This window comes from Propithecus coquereli, unplaced genomic scaffold (assembly GCF_000956105.1).
Source record: "Propithecus coquereli isolate 6110/MARCELLA unplaced genomic scaffold, Pcoq_1.0 Scaffold313, whole genome shotgun sequence".
NCBI lineage: Eukaryota > Metazoa > Chordata > Mammalia > Primates > Indriidae > Propithecus > Propithecus coquereli.
In genome coordinates, this window is record NW_012148764.1 from 223487 (window position 1) to 243284 (window position 19798).

The window sequence follows — 19798 nt, forward strand, 5'->3', positions numbered from 1 at the left end:
ACAGAAGATTTTGTACTCAGCTAGTAAAGTATTCCCCTAGGCAATGCAGGAGATACAGTTCCTACCAGCCTACTCGAATCAGACTGGTTTCTCTTTCCCTTTCCAGGACTGGCTATTCTTAAATTGGAAGGGGTTTGAGAGTGGGTAGGCAGAATGTAAAGACAGCAGTTGCTGAACACTTTCAAAGGCACCACAAAATTCAAATTTAAAGTTGTAGTTGTGAGGGTTAGCAGCCTCACTATTCTATCTCAGCTGAGTAAGGGTCATGTCTCATTTGTTTTTGCGTCCTCAATGACTCAACAGGGCTCTGCATTCAATATATTTATAAATATATGAAGCTTCATAATTTTGTTTTTCTGAAATGTCACGTGTGGGGACACTTCCAATTTTTGAAACAATTGTACCTTTTAAAGTACAGTCATGTGCTGCATAAAGGTGTTTCAGTCAATGACAGACCACATATGATGGTGGTCTCATAAGATTATAATACCATATTTTTACTGTACCTTTTCTCTGTTTACCTATGTTTAGATACACGAATACTTACCATTGTGTTACAGTTGCCTACAGTATTCAGCATAGTAACACATTGTACAGGTTTGTAGCCTGGAAGCAGTAGGCTACACCATAGAGCCTAAGTGTGTAGTAGGCCATACCACCTATGTTTGTGTAAATACACTCTGTTGTTCGCACAAGGACGAAATTGCCTTGATCATATCCCCCACGCCCCGGGCTGTAATTGCTTTATAGATGTATGATCTGTGGTGTGGTAAGAGGAATATCATGTGCTAAGCACTGATGCTAAGCAATTTACCTTACTACTGAGTGAAGTAAATTTTGGAAACTAGGCTTCCAAGTGACATAATACAACCAAGGTGGCACAGTTAAGTACGTGACATGGTGTAAGACATGAATCCAGGCCTACCTGACTCTTAATGACAAGACAAAAAGTCTTCTATTAACTCAGCAAAATCTGGTCAGCCATTTCAACGTATAGCTTTAGGCAGTTTCTATCTGGAATTTAGGGTCCAGTTTACCAAGAACAGCCGGTGTGTCCACCCACTCCACCCTATGCGGGAACTGGAACGGAAAAGGTACAACGTGGCTATTGCGCATGCTCACACCGCCCTTCCTCGCTCTCCCCTGCCTGGACTCCACCGCAGCAACTTTCCGGACGACTTTAGAACGGCTTCCGCCCACTGTGAAGTCAAACTGGCGGAAACCCTTTCTTTCTGCAACGTGGACACCCTTCTCTTCCTAGGGCCTCTCCAACTTGGAAGCACAAACCACGCGCCTCCCTTTTTCAGGGACTCAAGCTTGCAATTTGTCAGTTGTCAATATGGCCGCAGACAGGCCGGTGCCAAGCGAGGCCTCTCATAGGCCCAGGTCACATCCTGGCCCCGCCCACTTCGTCTCTCTGGGCTACGTCCGCCCAGCTCTTCGGTACGCATGCGCAGCGGGGGCGGGCCGGGAGGTGGGACCGACCGAGACTTCCGTGTGCCGCCGCAGCCGCCGCCTGAGCGTCGCTGCAGCTGCCCCCGTGGGGTTGTATTGCCGGCGTTAGCTGCGCGAGGGAAGCGAGGGGACCGACGAAACGTGCGTGCGTGCGCGGGGTTCCCCGCAGTCCCAGCAGTTCCCCTCGCGCCGGGTGGGCGGCGAGGGTCAGCCGCAGTGGGGGGAAGCCCTAGACGGCGCCATGTCGGCGGGCGGCCCATGCCCGGCGGGAGCCGGAGGGGGCCCAGGGGGCGCCTCCTGTGCCGTGGGGGTCTCCCCCGGCGGGGTGTCCATGTTCCGGTGGCTGGAGGTGCTGGAGAAGGAGTTCGACAAGGCCTTCGTGGATGTAGATCTGCTCCTGGGCGAGATCGATCCGGACCAAGCGGACATCACTTACGAGGGGCGACAGAAGATGACCAGCCTGAGCTCATGCTTTGCACAGCTTTGCCACAAAGCCCAGACTGTGTCCCAAATCAACCACAAGCTAGAGGTGAGCCGTGGGCGCTGGCGGGGGTGGCATTCAACCCCAGGCTGCCCGGTGGCGTCAGATCCCATTTAACGCACCAGTGGAACGACCCTAGAAAACTGCTCATTGGGGCATTTGGGCTTTGAATGTGATGGGAGAGTGCGTGTGTATGTGTGCTAAGGAAAGGGGTGAGGTGAGGTTGCGGGAGAAAAAGGGGTGTAGACCGACCTGTGGGTCTCCCGGATCCTGTCATCCACCTTCCTAGTATCTCACTGGGGAGAAAACAAACTAATTACACTAGCCCTCCTGTACATGTTACATTAGCAAACCTAACAAAGATTCTGTCATGAAAATCCCGTAGCCAAACCTTTTGACATTTGAGTTTTGCAGATCTACTTTCACATTAATAAAGCAGAGTTGTGTGTTTTCAGACAGATACAGTCTTGATTATTTCTATTGTAACTAACACAGGTTAGACTCTGTGGTTGCACACGGAAACATGCAGGAACTATTTAGGAGAATCTGATCAAAGCTTTTAGGAAAATTTAGTGGAATGCATAAGACAGTATTAATATCATTGTCTTTCTTGGTTTATATCCACAGTTAGTCCTTAAATTACAGGCAGATACCTGCATAGCTCCCTACAATTATTCAAATGACTTCTAACATTGAGGTCTTATGTGTTTGTACTTTACTATATTTCCCAAAGTCTGGATTTATTTTCGAGAGCATGTAAAGAATAATCATTCGCATTAGTCTCTAATTCTGGGTATGGGTGAGGGTGGAGTAGTGGTGAGTCCAAAAAAAACCTACCACATTGTGCAGAAAATTAAATTAGGACATTATTACAATATTTAAAAATCATGATAGAGCACTTTCTAACTAGGCAATGTAAATAAGAGAATGGGTCTTTCATTTTAAAGTAGATAAAAATGGGGTAATGAGTGATGTGCAAAGCTCTTTGAACATTGGCTTTCCAAAGAAATCATTATTGCTGCTAGTTGTAATTGAGAGCGCCCATTGTATCAAAACCAACATGAATGTCAGATATGCATCTTCTCCTGCTTAGTGGTCAGCATTCTTTCTCTCCTATTAGTTAGCCATAAATATATGATATAATTAATCTTCGATTAGTATAGGTTTACATATCCAGGATTTTGTGGCACTTCTCCACAGAAAGGACTCTTAATTTCTTCCATCCTTTTTGAAAAGTTTGGAATGAAAGTGCTGACATGACCATAATCACTTCTTATTGTGAGTAAATGAAAATATCTCTCCATTTTTGGATTAGTGGTAATTTCCAAAAGATTACTATTTTTTCAGGTGGTGAAATTGCATTTGATGGTTTTTAGAAATAGTATGTTAGCTTTAAACATCAAAGATCGAGAATAGCTTTTGCCACATGCTATGGTTTGAATGTGTCCCCCAAATTTCGTGTGTTAGAAACTTAAACCCCAGTGTGGCGCTATTGAAATTATTGAATCCCCAATATGAGGCCTTTAAGAAATGATTGGTGAATGGATTAATCCATGCATGGATTAATGGGTTATCAGGGTAAGGGATTAGTGGGTTATCATGTGAGTGGAACTAGTGGCTTTATAAGAAGAGGAAGAGAGATCTGAGCAAACATGTTAGCACGTTCACTCGCCTTGCACAGAGCCGCCACCAACGAGGCAGCTCTCACCAGATGCGGCCCCTTGAAGTTGGACTTCTTTGCCTTCATAATTGTAAGAAATAAATTCCTTTTTTTAATAAATTACCCAGTTTCAGATATTCTGTTATAAGCGACAGAAAATGGACTAAAACACCACATGAAAATATTCATATCATTTACAACTGCAAGTATCTACTGGGGATAAACAGCTTTCTAAAAATGAAACAATATCTTATATATTTTTAAAATGACCTAAGGAAACTTTAAACATTGATTTTTTTTTTTTTTTGATGTCAGAAATAAAAGCTAAATTTGGAGAAAGGATCATTCTTTGAGTAGGAGGTGGTGCTCAGTTTTTTTTGTCTTTAAATATTTTGGATGAGTATTCAAAGTTGTAATAAATTATACATGTTCTTTTTTTCAGAAATTATAATTACATATTCTGAGTCCAAATCCTGGTTTAGAAGGTCACATTATTTTTCAAAATAAGAAATGCTATCACAATGTAAGCATGTTTTTTCAACATACTTAAAACCCTTGATTTGAAGATCTTAGAACATGGGCGAGAGAGACATAACGTGATTTTTTGCTTGTGTGTTTTTTCAGTTACAGTTGACTTTTCTGTCTTTGGTGTTAATATTTATACATTTAGCAGTTTCTAAAGTTTTCATGGAGTCAGTTGTATATTGCTATGGAAGGAGGTTCATTGTCAGCACTGCCTTACAAAGTAGAACTGCTGCTGTACCATTTGCAGAATTTTAGGGGTTGCTCCATATACTATTATCAATCTTCTGAGATCTTGAAACCTTAGAAAAAATTTTCATACTTTCTTGCTCTATTTTATTCCTTAGTAAGCAAATTAAATTAGTTCTATTGTTTTAATTATATGGGCATTAAGACATATATTTGAGGCCACTTATGGTTTGATATAACAAATATGTGGCAAAGCACTGTGGTTTTAGGGACATATTACCATAATAAAATATTTTTATGTAATCAAGATATAGAGACCTCCAGTGTGGGTAATTTATAATATATTTAAATTGGTCTTGAGTATTTTTCCAGATTGCCCCTTCTTCTGCCCAGTCCTTCTGTAGGTAACACCATGTTTAATATTAATATTGAACTTACAGCTAGAAAAACTATTTTGCTACCTAAAAAAATCATAGGTTACATTTTTTTAATTTGAATAGGCTGTGGGGCCATTTTTGTTATTTTTAATTGACACAATAATTTGCATGGTGTAGTATTTCAATACAGTGTATACAATGTGTAATGATCAAATCAGGGTAATTAGCATTTCCATCACTAACATTTATCGTGTCTTTGTGTTAGAAACAAGTCAAAATCTTCTCTTCTAGCTATTTGAAAATATACAACAAATTATTGTTAACTGTAGTTACCTTACAGTGCTGTAGAACACTAGAACTTATTTATCCTATCTGGCTGTAATTTTGTATCTGTTAACCAACCTCTTCCTATCCCTCTTTCACCCTTCCCCACCTCCACTAACACTGTTCTATTTTCTACTTCTATGAGATAACTTTTCTGGCTTTCTCGTATGAGTGAGAACATGCATCTTTCTATGCTTGACTTATTTCACTTAACATACTGCCCTCCAGGCTCATCCATGTTGCCGTGAATGACAGGATTTCATTCTTTTTTATGGCTGGGTAGTATTCCATATATACACCACATTTTCTTTATTTGTTCATCTGTTATGGACACTTAGGTTGATTCCATATCTTAGGCATTGTGAATAGTGCTGCATGGGAGTACAGATATTTCTTGACATACTGATTTCCTTTTCTTTTGGGGATATATACAGTAGTGGGATTGCTGGATCATATGGTAGTTCTGTTTTGAGTTTTTTGAGGATATAGATTACGTTTTTAAATTATATATAAATGACATCCACATGACTACTTCTTGCCATAAGTGATATTTGGGAAGAGTCATATCTAAGGAAAAGGGAATGGCAGAGGATATCAGAGTATTTTGAGGTGGTGCCATTTTCAAAGTACTTACATCTCTCTTGTAGTTCCTACCTGCTTGAGAATTGCTGCTATGGTGAGCCACCTGGTGATGGCTATGCTGGAGTTACAGGCATTGATTGGGATGGTAGTAGTAGTGTGGGGGAAAAAAAGAAGAAAAGAAACTTTATCTAAAGAATGTAATTCCCTTTGAATTGTCAGGCCCAGACAGATTTTAGAATCAAATAGCAGTAATGTCACTTCCCCTTGCACTAAATAATTATCTCTTTTTTTTTTTGAGACAGAGTGTCACTCTGTTGCCTGGGCTAGAGTACGATGGCATCAGCCTAGCTCACAGCAACCTCAAACTCCTGGGCTCAAGCGATCCTTCTGCCTCAGCCTCCCGAGTAGCTGGGACTACAGACATGTGCCACCATTCCCGGCTAATTTTTTCTATATATTTATATTTTTAGATGTCCAAGTAATTTCTTTCTATTTTTTATTAGAAACCGGGATCTCCCTCTTGCTCAGGCTGGTCGCAAACTCCTGAGCTCAAACAATCCGCCCGCCTCGGCCTCGCAGAGAGCTAGGATTACAGGCGTGAGCCACCGCACACAGCCAATAATTATCTCTTGAAGCCACCTGCTATGTGGGCTTCAGACTGATGCCAAGTAGCCATAAAATTCCATATGCTGGACACCATAACTTGTAACCTGTAGTTCCACAGTGTATAGCTAGTCACTAATCAATGTTATTTCTGTAAACTAATGAGAATTTCTGTCAAACAACTTTGTATCAGCTCACCCCTTGTTCCCTGTTACCTTTAAAAACCTATTCTTAACACAGGCTGCCAAAGCACTCTCCCAAGGCAACTGGCAAGAGTGTCCTGAACAGCTGTCCTCGTTTTGGCTCAAGCAAACTCTTTAAATTATATATTTGTGCCTCAGCCTCTTTGTTTTAAGTCGACAGCAGCAGCAGTAGTAGTAGTAGTAGTAGCAGTAGTAGTAGCAGCAGCAGCAGTAGGTGTGCTGGAGTAGAACAAAAGTTGTGAACCAGTATACTTTGGAAAACTCACCTCCCTGCCTTGAAATACATCGTTCTGCGTGTTCACTCCTTCTTTAAAATAACGGCACAACAATACAGTTTCTATCACACCTTCCTTCCTTTCAGCAATAGCTGAATTAATATCTCCTTAAAGTGATTTGCTGTTCACAACCATCAGTAGAGGAACTTTTAACTTTGATCTAGAGCCACATTGATAATGAACTAGTGATGTACTTGTCCTTGTGCTACTTTAAATCTGTCCTGTTTTTAAACAGGCTATTTTGCAACATTGAAGTTAAAGTTTAATATTGATTTAGTATATCCTTATGAATACTAATTATGTGCCAGATGCTATGTTGTGCACTTGGAATACAATGGAGAGCAAAAAAGGACATAGTCATTGCTGTTATGGAGCTTCGATTCTATTGGAGGAAATTGTTGGGAGAATAATCACGTAAATAAGAAATTGCAACTTTGATGAGTACTGTGAAAGGTACATAAGAGTAAGGAGAGTTTGTTCTGGGGTGTCAAGGGAGACTTCCCTGAGGAAGTTACCGTTGAGCTAAGACATAAAGGAATTATGTGTGAATAGGTCATAGTTAGGCTAAGAGAAATAGGAATATCATTCAACACTACAGTAGAGAAAATAGGAAGTGGAAATCACCTATGATAATGGTCAAGGGCATGGTGCATTTGAAAAACTAAAAAAAAAGTTGGTACATGTTAGGAGAACAGAGGGCAAAAGAAGAGAGATGCAAGATAAGTTTGAACAGGTAGATAGGGACCATTTCTACATAGTTTTATAGGCCATGAAATAGATTTGAGGCTTTATCCTAACAATGGGAAGTGTTTTAAACCACTTCATACTCTCAGATATGAAGTTAGAATAGAATAGTTTTCTTTGGCCATGATTTGGAGAAAGTTGGGGAGAATGACAAGCATGAAATGCAGGAAATCATTTAAGAGATTCTTAACATGATCTATATGAGATAATGATAGTGTGGGGTAAGATAGTGGAGATGGAAGAAAATGAACAAGAGAGAAAAATCAACAAAATCTAGCGATGGATTGGAATGGAGGGATGAGGGAGTTCAGGATAATTGCAAGATGTCAGTCTTGTGCAGCTGGCTGCCTGGATAAATAGTTGAATGTACAATATTGTTAGCAATAATGATGTTGCCAACCTTATTAATCAATTACTATAGGCCAGACTCTGTCCTAAGTCTTTTATACATATTGATTTATCTAATTCTTAAAACAGTTCTGTGAGATAGGTTTATTAGTGTGGTTATTCCCATTTTATGGTAAGAGGCCTGAGGCTACAGAGCTAGAGAAATCAATCTCTGCACAAACACACATTTATGTCTTGTTGGGGGTGGAGGAGGTGGGGAATAAAGCAGGCAGAAAGAGTGAGTGTGGCTGGATAGATAGCTAGAAGGGAGAGTGTGGGGTTCAAGGGTGGTATTGTTTTCATTTTGTTTTTAAGTGAAAAAATAAACTTGAATATGTTTATAAGTCAGTGAGAAGCATCTAGTTGAGGGAAAAGCTGAGTATTATAGAAAAGACAGAGGTAATTAATGTTAATAAGATTGTGAATGAAGGTGGAATGCAAAGTACAGGTAGAGAGAATGGCCTTATATTAGAGGGAAGGAGAGATGATGAGAGCAGACAGTGGGAGGTTGTGGGAGTTTTCTTTTTTTTTTTATTTATTTTTTTCCTGTAAAATAGGAGCCGAGGTCAATTGCTGAATGTGGGTAAGAGTAAGAGCTTGAGGAGAGTAGAAGAGACTTGGAATAGTTATGGGAGAGTGGGAAAGCCAGTTGGCCAGAGAAACAGAAGGACTGCCAGGCATTGCTGAGCACCTATTTGGGGCTAGTTATCATAAATCCATGGTGCAACCAGTCTGTCTTGTTGTGTGACTATTTCTAGAAATACTTACCTGTTTAAGTGCTGGCACAGCAATGAGAGTAATTACTGGATACGTCTAGTGTTGTAGCCAAGGAGTTTGTTATATTGACAAGAGTGTTATTGAAAGGAAAATGGTGATGGGGATGAAGAACAGGAGATAAATTGAAGAGTAAGGAAGTAGAATTGACAGGATTTGATAATTATGTAGACGTAGAGGATAAGTGAGAGGAAGGGTTGAGGATAATACCACATTTCTGTTTGGGTTGATACCTTTAATGGGTTGCATAGTGTCCCCCTCCCCCCTCAAAATTCATGTCTACTCAGAACCTCAGACTGTGACCTTATTTAGAAATAGGATCTTTGCAGGTGTAATTAGTGTAAAGATGGAGATAAGATAATAGTGGATTAGAGTGGGCCTTAAATTCAATGGAAATATACTAATAGGAGACAGAAAAGAACACAGACACAGAAAAGGCCATGTGAAGATGGAAGCAGAGATTGGAGCAATATGTCCACAAGCCAAGAAATGCCAGAGATTGCCAACAACTACCAAAAGCTAGGACAGTGGCATGGGACAGTTTCTCTATCAGGGTTTCCAGAAGGAACCAACCCTGCAAGTACCTTAATTTTAGCCTTGTGGTGTCCTGAACTGTGAGAGAATAAACTTTTATTGTTTTGAGCTACCTAGTTTGTGGTAATTTGTTATGACGGCCCTAGGAAATTAATACATTACTATTCACCAAGTAAGGAATCCATTGGCAACAGGTCCAAGTGGGGAAGATAATGAGACAAATGTAGGATATTCTGTATAGTACAGATCCTTACCCTGTTTTGCATATTCCTAACATAGTCTTCTAATTGTTTCTTAACTTACCTTCTCCAAACCATCCTTTTGTTGCCTAATCATTCTAAAATGATTCATTTTTGTGGTGCACATCTAAAAAGACAAATCTGATTCTGTCACTTTTCTTTCTATGCCTCCCTATTACCCATTGGCTAAAATTCAACTCTTTGGCATGGTGATCAGTGCTCAGTTCTGTCCGTATCTCTTATCACTCCTTCTTAGCTGCTTTTGCCTCAATAAAACCAGTCTATTTGCAGTTCTGTTAATAGGCCTTGCTCTTTCATGGCACCTCTACTTTGGCAGAGACTTTTGTGTGTAATGCCATCTCTGTCCCCTTTGTCCACAGTATCAAACACCCACTCATGTTTGAAGACTCCACTTACATCATCATCTCTGTGGAGGCTTTCCTCACCCGACTCTGCTCTCTGTAAGCAGAGGCTTGTCCTAAGGCCTTGAACTCACTTGAAATATTAGATTTGTTATGCTGTACTATAATTAGTGGTTGCCACACATCTCTACCTCTAGAACGTAAGATGTTTGAGGGTCAGGATTATGATTTAGGTGAAATCCGAACTGTCAGATGCTTTGTGAAAACTGACTTTGAGGGTAGCATTATCTCTTTGTGAACCCATTTCGATTTCCAGGAGTTTTTGTTTTTCACTCAGTGCTCCCAAACCGTATTGAGTGTTATGTAATTCCTTTGGCTTATACGTGAATTACAGAGTTGATTTTTGGTACCTTTTTAAAATTGGAAATTTGGAACTCACACATTAAATACCAACCTTTCTGACCTGCTTATATCCCTATCTCACCTGTCAGGGGTTTTCATATGTTAGACTTTTCACTTTCCCACTCCATGTATTAGCAGATCTCCGTTCAACACTCAGGGAACTTGTGCCTCCCTTTACCTCTTTGAATTAGTACATCACACACGCCTCTATAATAGTGCCTACCACACTTTGCATCATATCTGGGAATATATCTTTATCTCTTTCTAACAGACAGTGAACTTCTTAAGGACAGATTTATGTCTTCTTCATCTTTTTGTCCCAGATCATGATATACAGTGAAGAATCAATAAATGTTTATTTGAATGAATGAATTATTCGAAACACCTCTGGTGTTCTGCCATGAATCTTCAAAGATTACCAACAATCATTCTGTAATATAAGCTTCATGAGAGCTGGAATGGTGTCTGTCATGTTGGCTCTCATACCCATGTGCCTGCCACATTGTTGAAAGATGGATCTGCAGGTTCATTTAGTTCCTTGGTATGTAATCAAAGACTATGAGATGAGTTAATATTTCATGGTATTCCATTTTGAGAAAAAATTGAAACTGATTAAAAATCATTTTAAACATCATGGCATGGATTTAATGTACTTGTGACATTCCTAAAATATTAGGTAGATTGATTATCCTTCCCACCCTATCTCCAGTTTGATCATAGAGCAGTTGAGTTCTATGACATTAAAATGGAATCATTTTATATTGTCTGGAACTTCATTTTGAGGTTTACAGCAAAGTACTTTAACTTTCTTTTTCTTTTTTTTAGCTTGTTCATTTATTTATATATATATTTTTTAAATTGTCGCTCATGCGATATCAAGCATGGCAGGAGGTACTAGGGTGTGGGGTGAGCGAAAGCGAACAAAGTAAGTACTTTAACTTTCAAAGATACATCTCAGATTTATCTACTGGTCTCCATTTCAAATCCTTCAGCCCTAGTTTATTCATGTTGTCTCTCATATTATATATAGCTGCCTTTTTTGAAAACATGAATGTGATCCTGTCATTCTACTTAAAATTCCTCAATTGCGGCCGGGCACCGTGGCTCACGCCTGTAATCCTAGCTCTCTGGGAGGCCGAGGCGGGCAGATTGTTTGAGCTCAGGAGTTCGAAACCAGCCTGAGCAAGAGCGAGACCCCGTCTCTACTAAAAATAGAAAGAAATTAATCAGACAACTAAAAAAATATATAGAAAAAAAAAAATTAGCTGGGCATGGTGGCACATGCCTGTAGTCCCAGCTACTCGGCAGGCTGAGGCTGGAGGATCGCTTGAGCCCAGGAGTTTGAGGTTGCTGTGAGCTAGGCTAACGCCATGGCACTCTAGCCTGGGCAACACAGTGAGACTCTGTCTCAAAAAAAAAAAAAAATTCCTCAGTTGCATTTTTAGTGAAATTCAAACTCCTTGGCTGGGCGTGGTGGCTCATGCCTGTATTCCTAGCACTGTGGGAGGCCGAGGTGGGAGAATCATTTGAGCTCAGGAGTTCGAGACCAGCCTAAGCAAGAGCGAGGCCCCGTCTCTACTAAAAATAGAAAGAAATTGACTGGACAACTAAAAATATATAGAAAAATTAGCCAGACATGGTGGCACATGCCTGTAGTCTCAGCTACTTGGGAGGCTGAGGCAGAAGGATCACTTGAGCCCAGGCGTTTGAGGTTGCTGTGAGCTAGGTTGACGCCACGACACTCTAGCCCAGGCAACAGAATGAGACTCTGTCTCGGAAAAAAAAAAAAAAAAATCAAGCTACTCATTGTGGCTGACAAGCTCTGCATAATCTGACCTCCAGTGATATGTCTTACCATTTTTTCCTCTTCCTCTACATGGGCCACCTTTTGGAAGCTCTTAGACAAAGTTCTCAACTTTTTTGTTTCAGGACCCCTTTATGGGCTTACAAATTTTGAGGACCCCAGTGAACTTTTTATTAGGTGGGTTATATGTACTGCTATTTACTGTATTAGAAATTAAAACAAAACTGTAAATATTATATCACTTAAAAATAGCAGCAATAAACCCAATACATGTTAATATAAATATTTTTAATTAAAAAATAACTATTTTCCAAAACCAAAAAATAATTACTGAAAAGAACAGAATTGTTTTATACTTTTTCAAATCTTTTCAATGGCTTAATAGAAGATAGCTGAATTCTCACATCTGCTTTTGTATTCACTCTGTTGTGATAGGTTGTTTTGGTTAAACAATAGGAAGAAAATTTGATCTCACAAAGATCTGTAGTTAGATAAGGGAAGAATTTTTTTAATAGACTTTTCAGATAACTGTGGATATTTAGTAAAAGTTGACAAGAGGTAGTTTCTTAAATTTTAGTTGCAGTGTGGAGTCTGAAACTGTATAAATGAACTTTTTAAACACTGTTACGTTAAAATACATTAATCTATCTAGCACTTTGAGTGAATCTTTACCCAGGCATGATTTTATAACATCATACATTGGTCATTTTGAAATGGTTTACCAAGTTATAAAAATCTTCCAAATGGTGATACATCTCATTATGTAATATTAAAAATTCACATTTGTTAGTATCACCAATCTCAATAGAAAAATCTTTAAATGTTGGGAAGTTGTTAAGCTCATGATTGTGGATTCAGGTTTTCCAAAATTCTCATTTTCACTTGAAAGCTCAAATTTTTTTTTTTTTTTTGAGACAGAGTCTCACTGTGTTGCCCGGGCTAGAGTGCTGTGGCATCATCCTAGCTCACAGCAACCTCAAACTCCTGGGCTCAAGCGATCCTCCTGCCTCAGCCTCCAAAGTAGCTGGGACTAAAGGCATGCACCACAATGCCCAGCTAATTTTTTCTATATATTTTTAGTTGTCCAATTAATTTCTTTCTAATTTTAGTAGAGACGGGGTCTCGCTCTTGCTCAGGCTGGTTTCGAACTCCTGAGCTCAAACAATCCGCCCGCCTCGGCCTCCCGGAGAGCTAGGATTACAGGCGTGAGCCACCGCGCCCGGCCAAAAGCTCAAATTTTTATCTTTGGCAACAGATATTGTCAGTTGTTTTCTTGAAATACCATGTTCATTTTATTGATTCTCAAGAACATGTCTGCCAAATATTTTAATTTAAATAACCATAATTCTTTTAAATTGAAATAGTGTTCTACACACACGAAAATGTTCAGCTTGCAATTGAAGCAATTGCATGAGTGCTTGCTCCTTGAGAACAGTAGCTTGGTATCAGCATAAACGCTTTATGCATACTTCCCATTTCATCACACAGGATATTAAAAAGACATGTATTCAAGAATAGGATTTTTTAAAATTAATAATTTTTACTGCTCCATGAAGGATATTCGTAAACTGTTTTTTTTAAAAAACTACAAGCACATGGCTATAAAGAGTACAGTGACTGCCAGTACAGTTTTGTTCCACTGCCTTGCCTTGTATAAAAATGCCAGCATTTTACTCATTACTTTTGTACCTTCAATACAAATGTTAACTTAGTGAAAAAGACAAATAACATTTTCTTAGGAAAATAGTTTTGACCTTCCAGAGCCCTTGAGTTGGTCCCACAGACCTTGGGATTTGTTGCTTCAACAATAACCAAAATGCTTCCTAGAAGCCATACACCCCCCACTCTGCAAATTCTCTTCTTTTATGAATAGTTTCTTTCATCCAGCTTATTATATATATATATTACAGGCCCTTTTTTTAAGATATGAGGTCTCGCAAGTGGGGTCACAGGTGTGATCATAGTGCACTGCCACCTCAAACACCTGGGCTCAAGTGATCCTCTTGCCTTAGCCTCCTGAGTAGCTGGGACTACAGGCGCACAATACCACGCCTGGCTAATTTTTTTATTGAGACGGGATCTCACTATGTTGCCCAGGCTGGTCTGAAACTCCTGGGCTCAAATGATCCTCCCACCTCAGCCTTGATGAGTAGCTGGGACTGCAGGTGCACACCACTGTGCCTGGTTTGCTGGCTTTTTAATGACATTGGAGAAGTAACTTAACCTCTCTATGCTTCAGTTGCCTTATCTGGACAAAAAGTACATCTCTCAGAGGATTATTGTGAGGATTATGTTTGCTTGTCTAGACTGCAGAACATGATTTCTTTGGGGAAAAATAATGACCAATGAAATTATTGGTCATTATGGTTGGATAGAAAAAATTGGAGTGACTAGGTAGAGTTTTACCAGTGGCACAAACTCTACCATCTGATTTCCCTATCAGAACTTTCATACACCAGATGAGCAGATTACTTCAAGAGCTGACTTGCAATAAGGAGGAGGAGGAATATTTCCTATCTTGAAGGATGGCAGCGGTTTTCAAATTTGACCTTCGAATACATTTTCTGTTTGGTCGTAGTTTTGTGTTTTAGAATAGGACTCATTGGCTTTCTGTAATTACGAATAGTGGGAACAACACTACTTCAGGCACAGGGAGAAAAGTAAAAATAGAGGAAGATTAATTATAAAATGAGTAGGTTAAATTAAATGATATTTTGAAGGTATGTAAGAAAAGAGAGGGAATGGATCAAAATGCTTTGATCAGTTACATTATCCTCTTGACTTTTGTCACAGGAGAAAAGGTCTTGTGAAGAATGGTTCTGCCTCTGCTGTCTGTCAGGTAGTTTAGGATCCTTTATATAAGAATCTTCATAATACATTTTTTTAAAGATTTAGTTCCAGGAAAAAAAGATAGTCTTGCCAGATAAAATGACATTGCTTCCTTCAATGAGAGAAGGAGAATTGAATAATCTGTAAAGATTCTCTTATTACTTAGAAGCTCAGTATTAAATTTAATATAGTACTCATTAAGGCGTAGTAGGTTAGTATTTTTTATAATGATATCCTGCCATCTCTATATGAGCTTTATTTTTGTTTTTTTATTTTATAGACTATGTGACCTTTAAAGCCTTTAGAAAGTAGGTGGGTGCAGATAATAATTTTTAGATATTGGCATTAAATGGTATAATTGCCAGAGATCTAAATTCCAATCTGTACTATACATCCTAAATTACATTTTCAAATATAAAGAGTATGCAGATATTTAAAAGATGAAGTGATTACCTTTTGTACATGCATTTTTTTTTTTGAGACAGGGTCTCTGTTGCCTGGGCTAGAGTGCAGTGATGTCATCGTAGCTCGCTGCAACCTCAGACTCCTGGGCTCAAGCTATCCTCATGCCTCAGCCTCCCAAGTAGCTGGGACTACAGGCACACGCCACCATGCCCAGCTAATTTTTTTGTTTTTTTGTAGAGATGCAAGAGGTTCTTGCTCTTGCTCAGGCTGGTCTCAAACTCCTGACCTCAAGCAGTGCTCCCACTTTGGCCTAGGATTATGGCCCAGACTGTACACATACTTTCAAACATACTGTAGAAGCAATTATAGGTAGATGCAATATAGTTTTTACATCTTTACCAGCAGCTTTCTGTGCTATAGTTAAATTTCTATTTGGAGTCAGCTGTTTTCTTTGTAATTCCTAAACAACTTGGAGAATGTGTGCTTTTGAGTGCATGCATGCCTGTGCCTGCATCTTTGCCTCTTTGTATGCCTGCATGTATGTCTGTGTATGCTCACAAGTTCCAGTGCCTGTCCATGTGCATGAGTGGAGATAATGGAGTTGGGGTCGGGGATCAGAATCTCTTGCTTAGTTAGAGCTTGGTCTAGTTCTGAGATTTGGGGATGAGCTCTCATTTGGAGCTTGTAGACTGCTTCCTTACCATTTTTCCTGTTATTACCGGAATTACATATGATGTGAGGAGGTCTTAGTTTTAATCCCGCGCAATTTATAATTTGGAGCAACTCAAAATCTCTTTAGCCTCAGTTTCTTTATGTTTAAAATAAAGACGTTTTATCAGATTCTTTTAGGTTTATATCTTGAACCTTCTAAAATTTTATCAGAAGAGTTGTATGGCATGCTGAAACTCACCAGGGAGTTGGATCTAGTTTTCCTGCTGTGCAACTTGATCCTCACTAATTTCTTATCTTAGTATGATCCTCCCCCAAAACAGGATGCTTTTGAGGGGTGCTTAAGGTAAACAATTGGTGTTTTTTATCCAGTTAGACAGTTAAAGAAATAAAAACTAGCCTATGTTTAGAAAGAAAAAAGTGCAGCTGTCGTGTATTTTTAGATGATTTTCTTTGTAGAGAATGAAGGTCTAGACAAAGTGCATTAATAGGAAACTCTGAATTTAAAAAATTACTTTGATTTTGGTGCCAGAGAATGGAATCCAGTAGTTCAAAATTACGTAAGGAAGAATTTATCTTGCTGGAAAAGTTTGGAAGTTTTGAAAGAATATGAGATGAGAAATAAGAATAGTAATGACTTTATTAAATATAAATGAATGATGATGATAATCCTATAATGTTATTTAGTTAAACTGCCTATCTGTCTCTCTACTCTATTCCTGGGAATACTTTATTCCTCCTTTGTGCAATATGCCTTGAATTTTCATCTGTCTTACGACTCCATTCCATAGCTGATACTGGTGATCTGGGCACCACATTTTGAGAATCACTGCCTTAGAAAATCTCACTGGTGATTGATTTAATAACTTGGGGAAAGTGAAGGCTATGTTTTTAAGGCTGAGACCCTGCTAGAATGAGATTGACTTAATGACTTGTAGGAAAATAATAGCTTGATGGTCAGTTTTCTTTCTTTTTTTTTTTTTTTAATTTCAGAATATTACAGGGGTACAGACATTTTGGTTACATGTTTTGCTTTTGTGCAGTTTGAGTCAAAGTTACAAATGTGTCCATCACCAAGGTAGCAAGCATTGTGCCTGTTAGGTGTCAATTTACCCGTCCCCTAGCCCCCCTCCCACCTACTCAGTTTCTGTTGAGTTTTACTGCCTTATGTACACATGGCTGTTGATTGATTAGTTCCAATTTAATAGTGAGTACATGTGGTGTTTGTTTTTCCATTATTGCGTTACTTTGCTTAGGAGAATGGTCTCTAGTTCCATCCAGGTTGTTACAAAAGGTATTAGTTCACTTTTTATGACTGCCTAGTACGCCATAGTGTACGTATACCACATTTTATTAATTCACTCTTATATTGAGGGGCACTTGGGTTGATTCTGCATCTTTGCAATTGTGAATTGTGCTGCAGTAAACATTTGAGTGCACATGTCTTTTTGATAAAAAGACTTTTTCCTTTCGGTAAATACCCAATAGTGGGATTGCCGGATCAGATGGTAGGTCTACTTTTAGTTCTTTGAGGTGCGTCCATACTATCTTCCATAGAGGTTATACTAGTTTCCAGTCCCACCAACAGTGTATAAGTGTTCCCTTCTCTCCACATCCACACCAGCATCTGTTGTTTTCGGACTTTTTGATAAAAGCCATTCTCATTGGGGTTAGGTGATATCTCATTGTGGTTTTGATTTGCATTTCCATGATGGTTAGAGACTTTACTCATTTTTTCATATGTTTATTGGCCATTAGTCTATCTTCTTTTGAAAATGTTCTGTTCATGTCCTTTGCCTGCTTTTTTATGGGGTGGTTTGATTTTTTTTCTTGCTGATTTGTTCTGTACAGATTCTGGTTATCAGCCCCTTAACAGATGTATAGCATACAAATACTTTCTCCCATTCTGTAGGTTGTCTGTTCACTCTATTGATTGTTTCCTTGGCTATACAACTTTTTAGTTTAATCAAGTCCTATGTGTTAATTTTTGTTGTTGCTGTGATTGCCTTTGGGTTCTTCTTCATAAATTCTTTGCCTAGGCCAATATCTAGAGGAGTTTTGTCACCATTTTCTTCTAGAATATAGTTTTGTGTCTTAGGTTTAATTAAGCCTGTCATCAGTTGTTATTTTTGTGAGTGGTGAGAGATGTGGATCCTGTTTCAGCCTTCTACATTTGGCTATCCAATTTTCCCAGCACCATTTATTGAATAGGATTCTTTTCCCCAGTATATGTTTTTGTTTGCTTTGTCAAAGATCAGATGGCAATATGAGGATGGTTTTATATCTGGCCTCTCTGTTCTGATCCATAGGTCTATGTCTCTGTTTTTGTGCTGTTTCGGTTACTATAGACGTGTAATATAGCTCGAAGTCTGGTAAGGTGGTGCCTCCTGATTTGTTCTTGTTGCCTAAGGTTTCTTTGGCTCTTCTGAGTCTTTTCTGGTTCCATATGAAGCATAGAAGTATTTTTCCTAGATCTGCAAAAAACGATGTTGATATTTTAATGGGGATTGCATTGACTCTGTAGACCACTTTGGGAAATATAGATATTTTAATAATGTTGAATCTGCCAATCCATGAGCATATGTTTTTCCATCTGTTTATGTCCTCTGTAATCTCCTTCCTCAGTGTTTTGTAGTTCTCCATGTAGAGGTCTTTCGCCTCCAAAGTTAAATATATTCCTAAGTATTTTATTTACTTTGTTGCTATTGTGAAAGGTATCACATCTTTGATTTGATTCTCGGCTTGACTGTTGTTGACATGTATGAATGCTACTGATTTTCTTTTTTTTTTTTGAGACAGAATCTTGCTCTGTTTCCCAGGCTAGAGTGCCATGGCATCAGCCTATCTCACAGCAACCTCAAACTCCTGGGCTCAAGCGATCCTCCTGCCTCAGCCTCCCGAGTAGCTGGGACTACAGGTGTGCGCCACCGTGCCCAGCTAATTTTTTCTATTTTTAGTAGAGATGGGGTCTCACTGTTGCTCAGGCTGGCCTCAAACTCCTGAGTTCAAGCATTTCTCCCACCTCAGCCTCCCAGAGTGCTAGGATTACAGGCATGAGCCACTGCACCTTGCCGCTGCTGATTTGTGTACATTGATTTTGTAACCTGAAACTTTGCTGAATTTGTTTATCAATTCCAAGAATCTCCCGGCAGAGTCTTTGGGGTTTTCTAGACATAAGATCATATCGTCAGCAAAGAGCAATAGTTTGACCTCTTCTTTCCCCATTTGGATACCCTTGATTTCCGTCTCTTGTCTGATTGCTCTGGCTAAGACTTCCAGCACTGTGTTGAATAGAAGTGGTGATAGTGTGCAACCTTGTTTGGTTCCAGTTCTAAGCAGGAATGCTTTCAATTTTCCCCCATTCAGTATGATGTTGGCTGTGGGTTTGTCATATATGGATTTTACAATTTTGAGGTAAGCCCCATTTGTGCCTATTTTGTTATAAACATTCTTATCATAAAAGGGTGCTGGATTTTGTCAAATGCTTTCTCTACGTCTATTTGAGAGGATCATATGAATTTTGTTTTTACTTCTATTATATTTATGTGGTAAATTACATTGATAGATTTGCATATGTTGAACCACCCTTGCATCTCTGGTATGAAGACTACTTGGTCATGGTGGCTTATTTTTTTCATGTGCAGCTGAATTCAGTTTGCTAGGATTTTATTGAGAATTTTTGCATCTACCTTCATAAGGGATATTGGTTTGTGGTTTTCTTTTTTTGTTGTTGTTGTGTCCTCTCCTGGCTTTGGTATCGAGGTGACATTGGCTTCGTAGAATGAGTTGGGGAAGATTCCTTCCTTCTTAATGTTATGGAATAATTTCTGCAGTATAGGAACCAGTTCTTTGAAGTGCTGGTAAAATTTGGATGTGAAACCATTTGGTCTGGGACTTTTATTTTGTTGGAAGATTTTTTTATTGCTCCTTCAATTTTGATACTTGATAGTGTTCTGTTCATGAATTCTATTTCTTCCT

General features: G+C 39.1%; 1 protein-coding gene across 4 annotated transcripts in view; it reads left to right on the forward strand.

Moving 5' to 3' along the window:
• The first annotated feature begins 1445 nt into the window (after positions 1-1445).
• GOPC (golgi-associated PDZ and coiled-coil motif containing) overlaps positions 1446-19798 on the forward strand; it is a 56790-nt gene continuing 38437 nt past the window's right edge. For all 4 annotated transcript variants that reach the window (XM_012650148.1, XM_012650150.1, XM_012650149.1 and 1 more), the window contains exon 1: positions 1446-1984. In XM_012650148.1, coding sequence (XP_012505602.1) covers positions 1697-1984 — 288 coding nt within the window. In that variant the 5' untranslated portion in view covers positions 1446-1696. The remainder of the gene's footprint in view (positions 1985-19798) is intronic.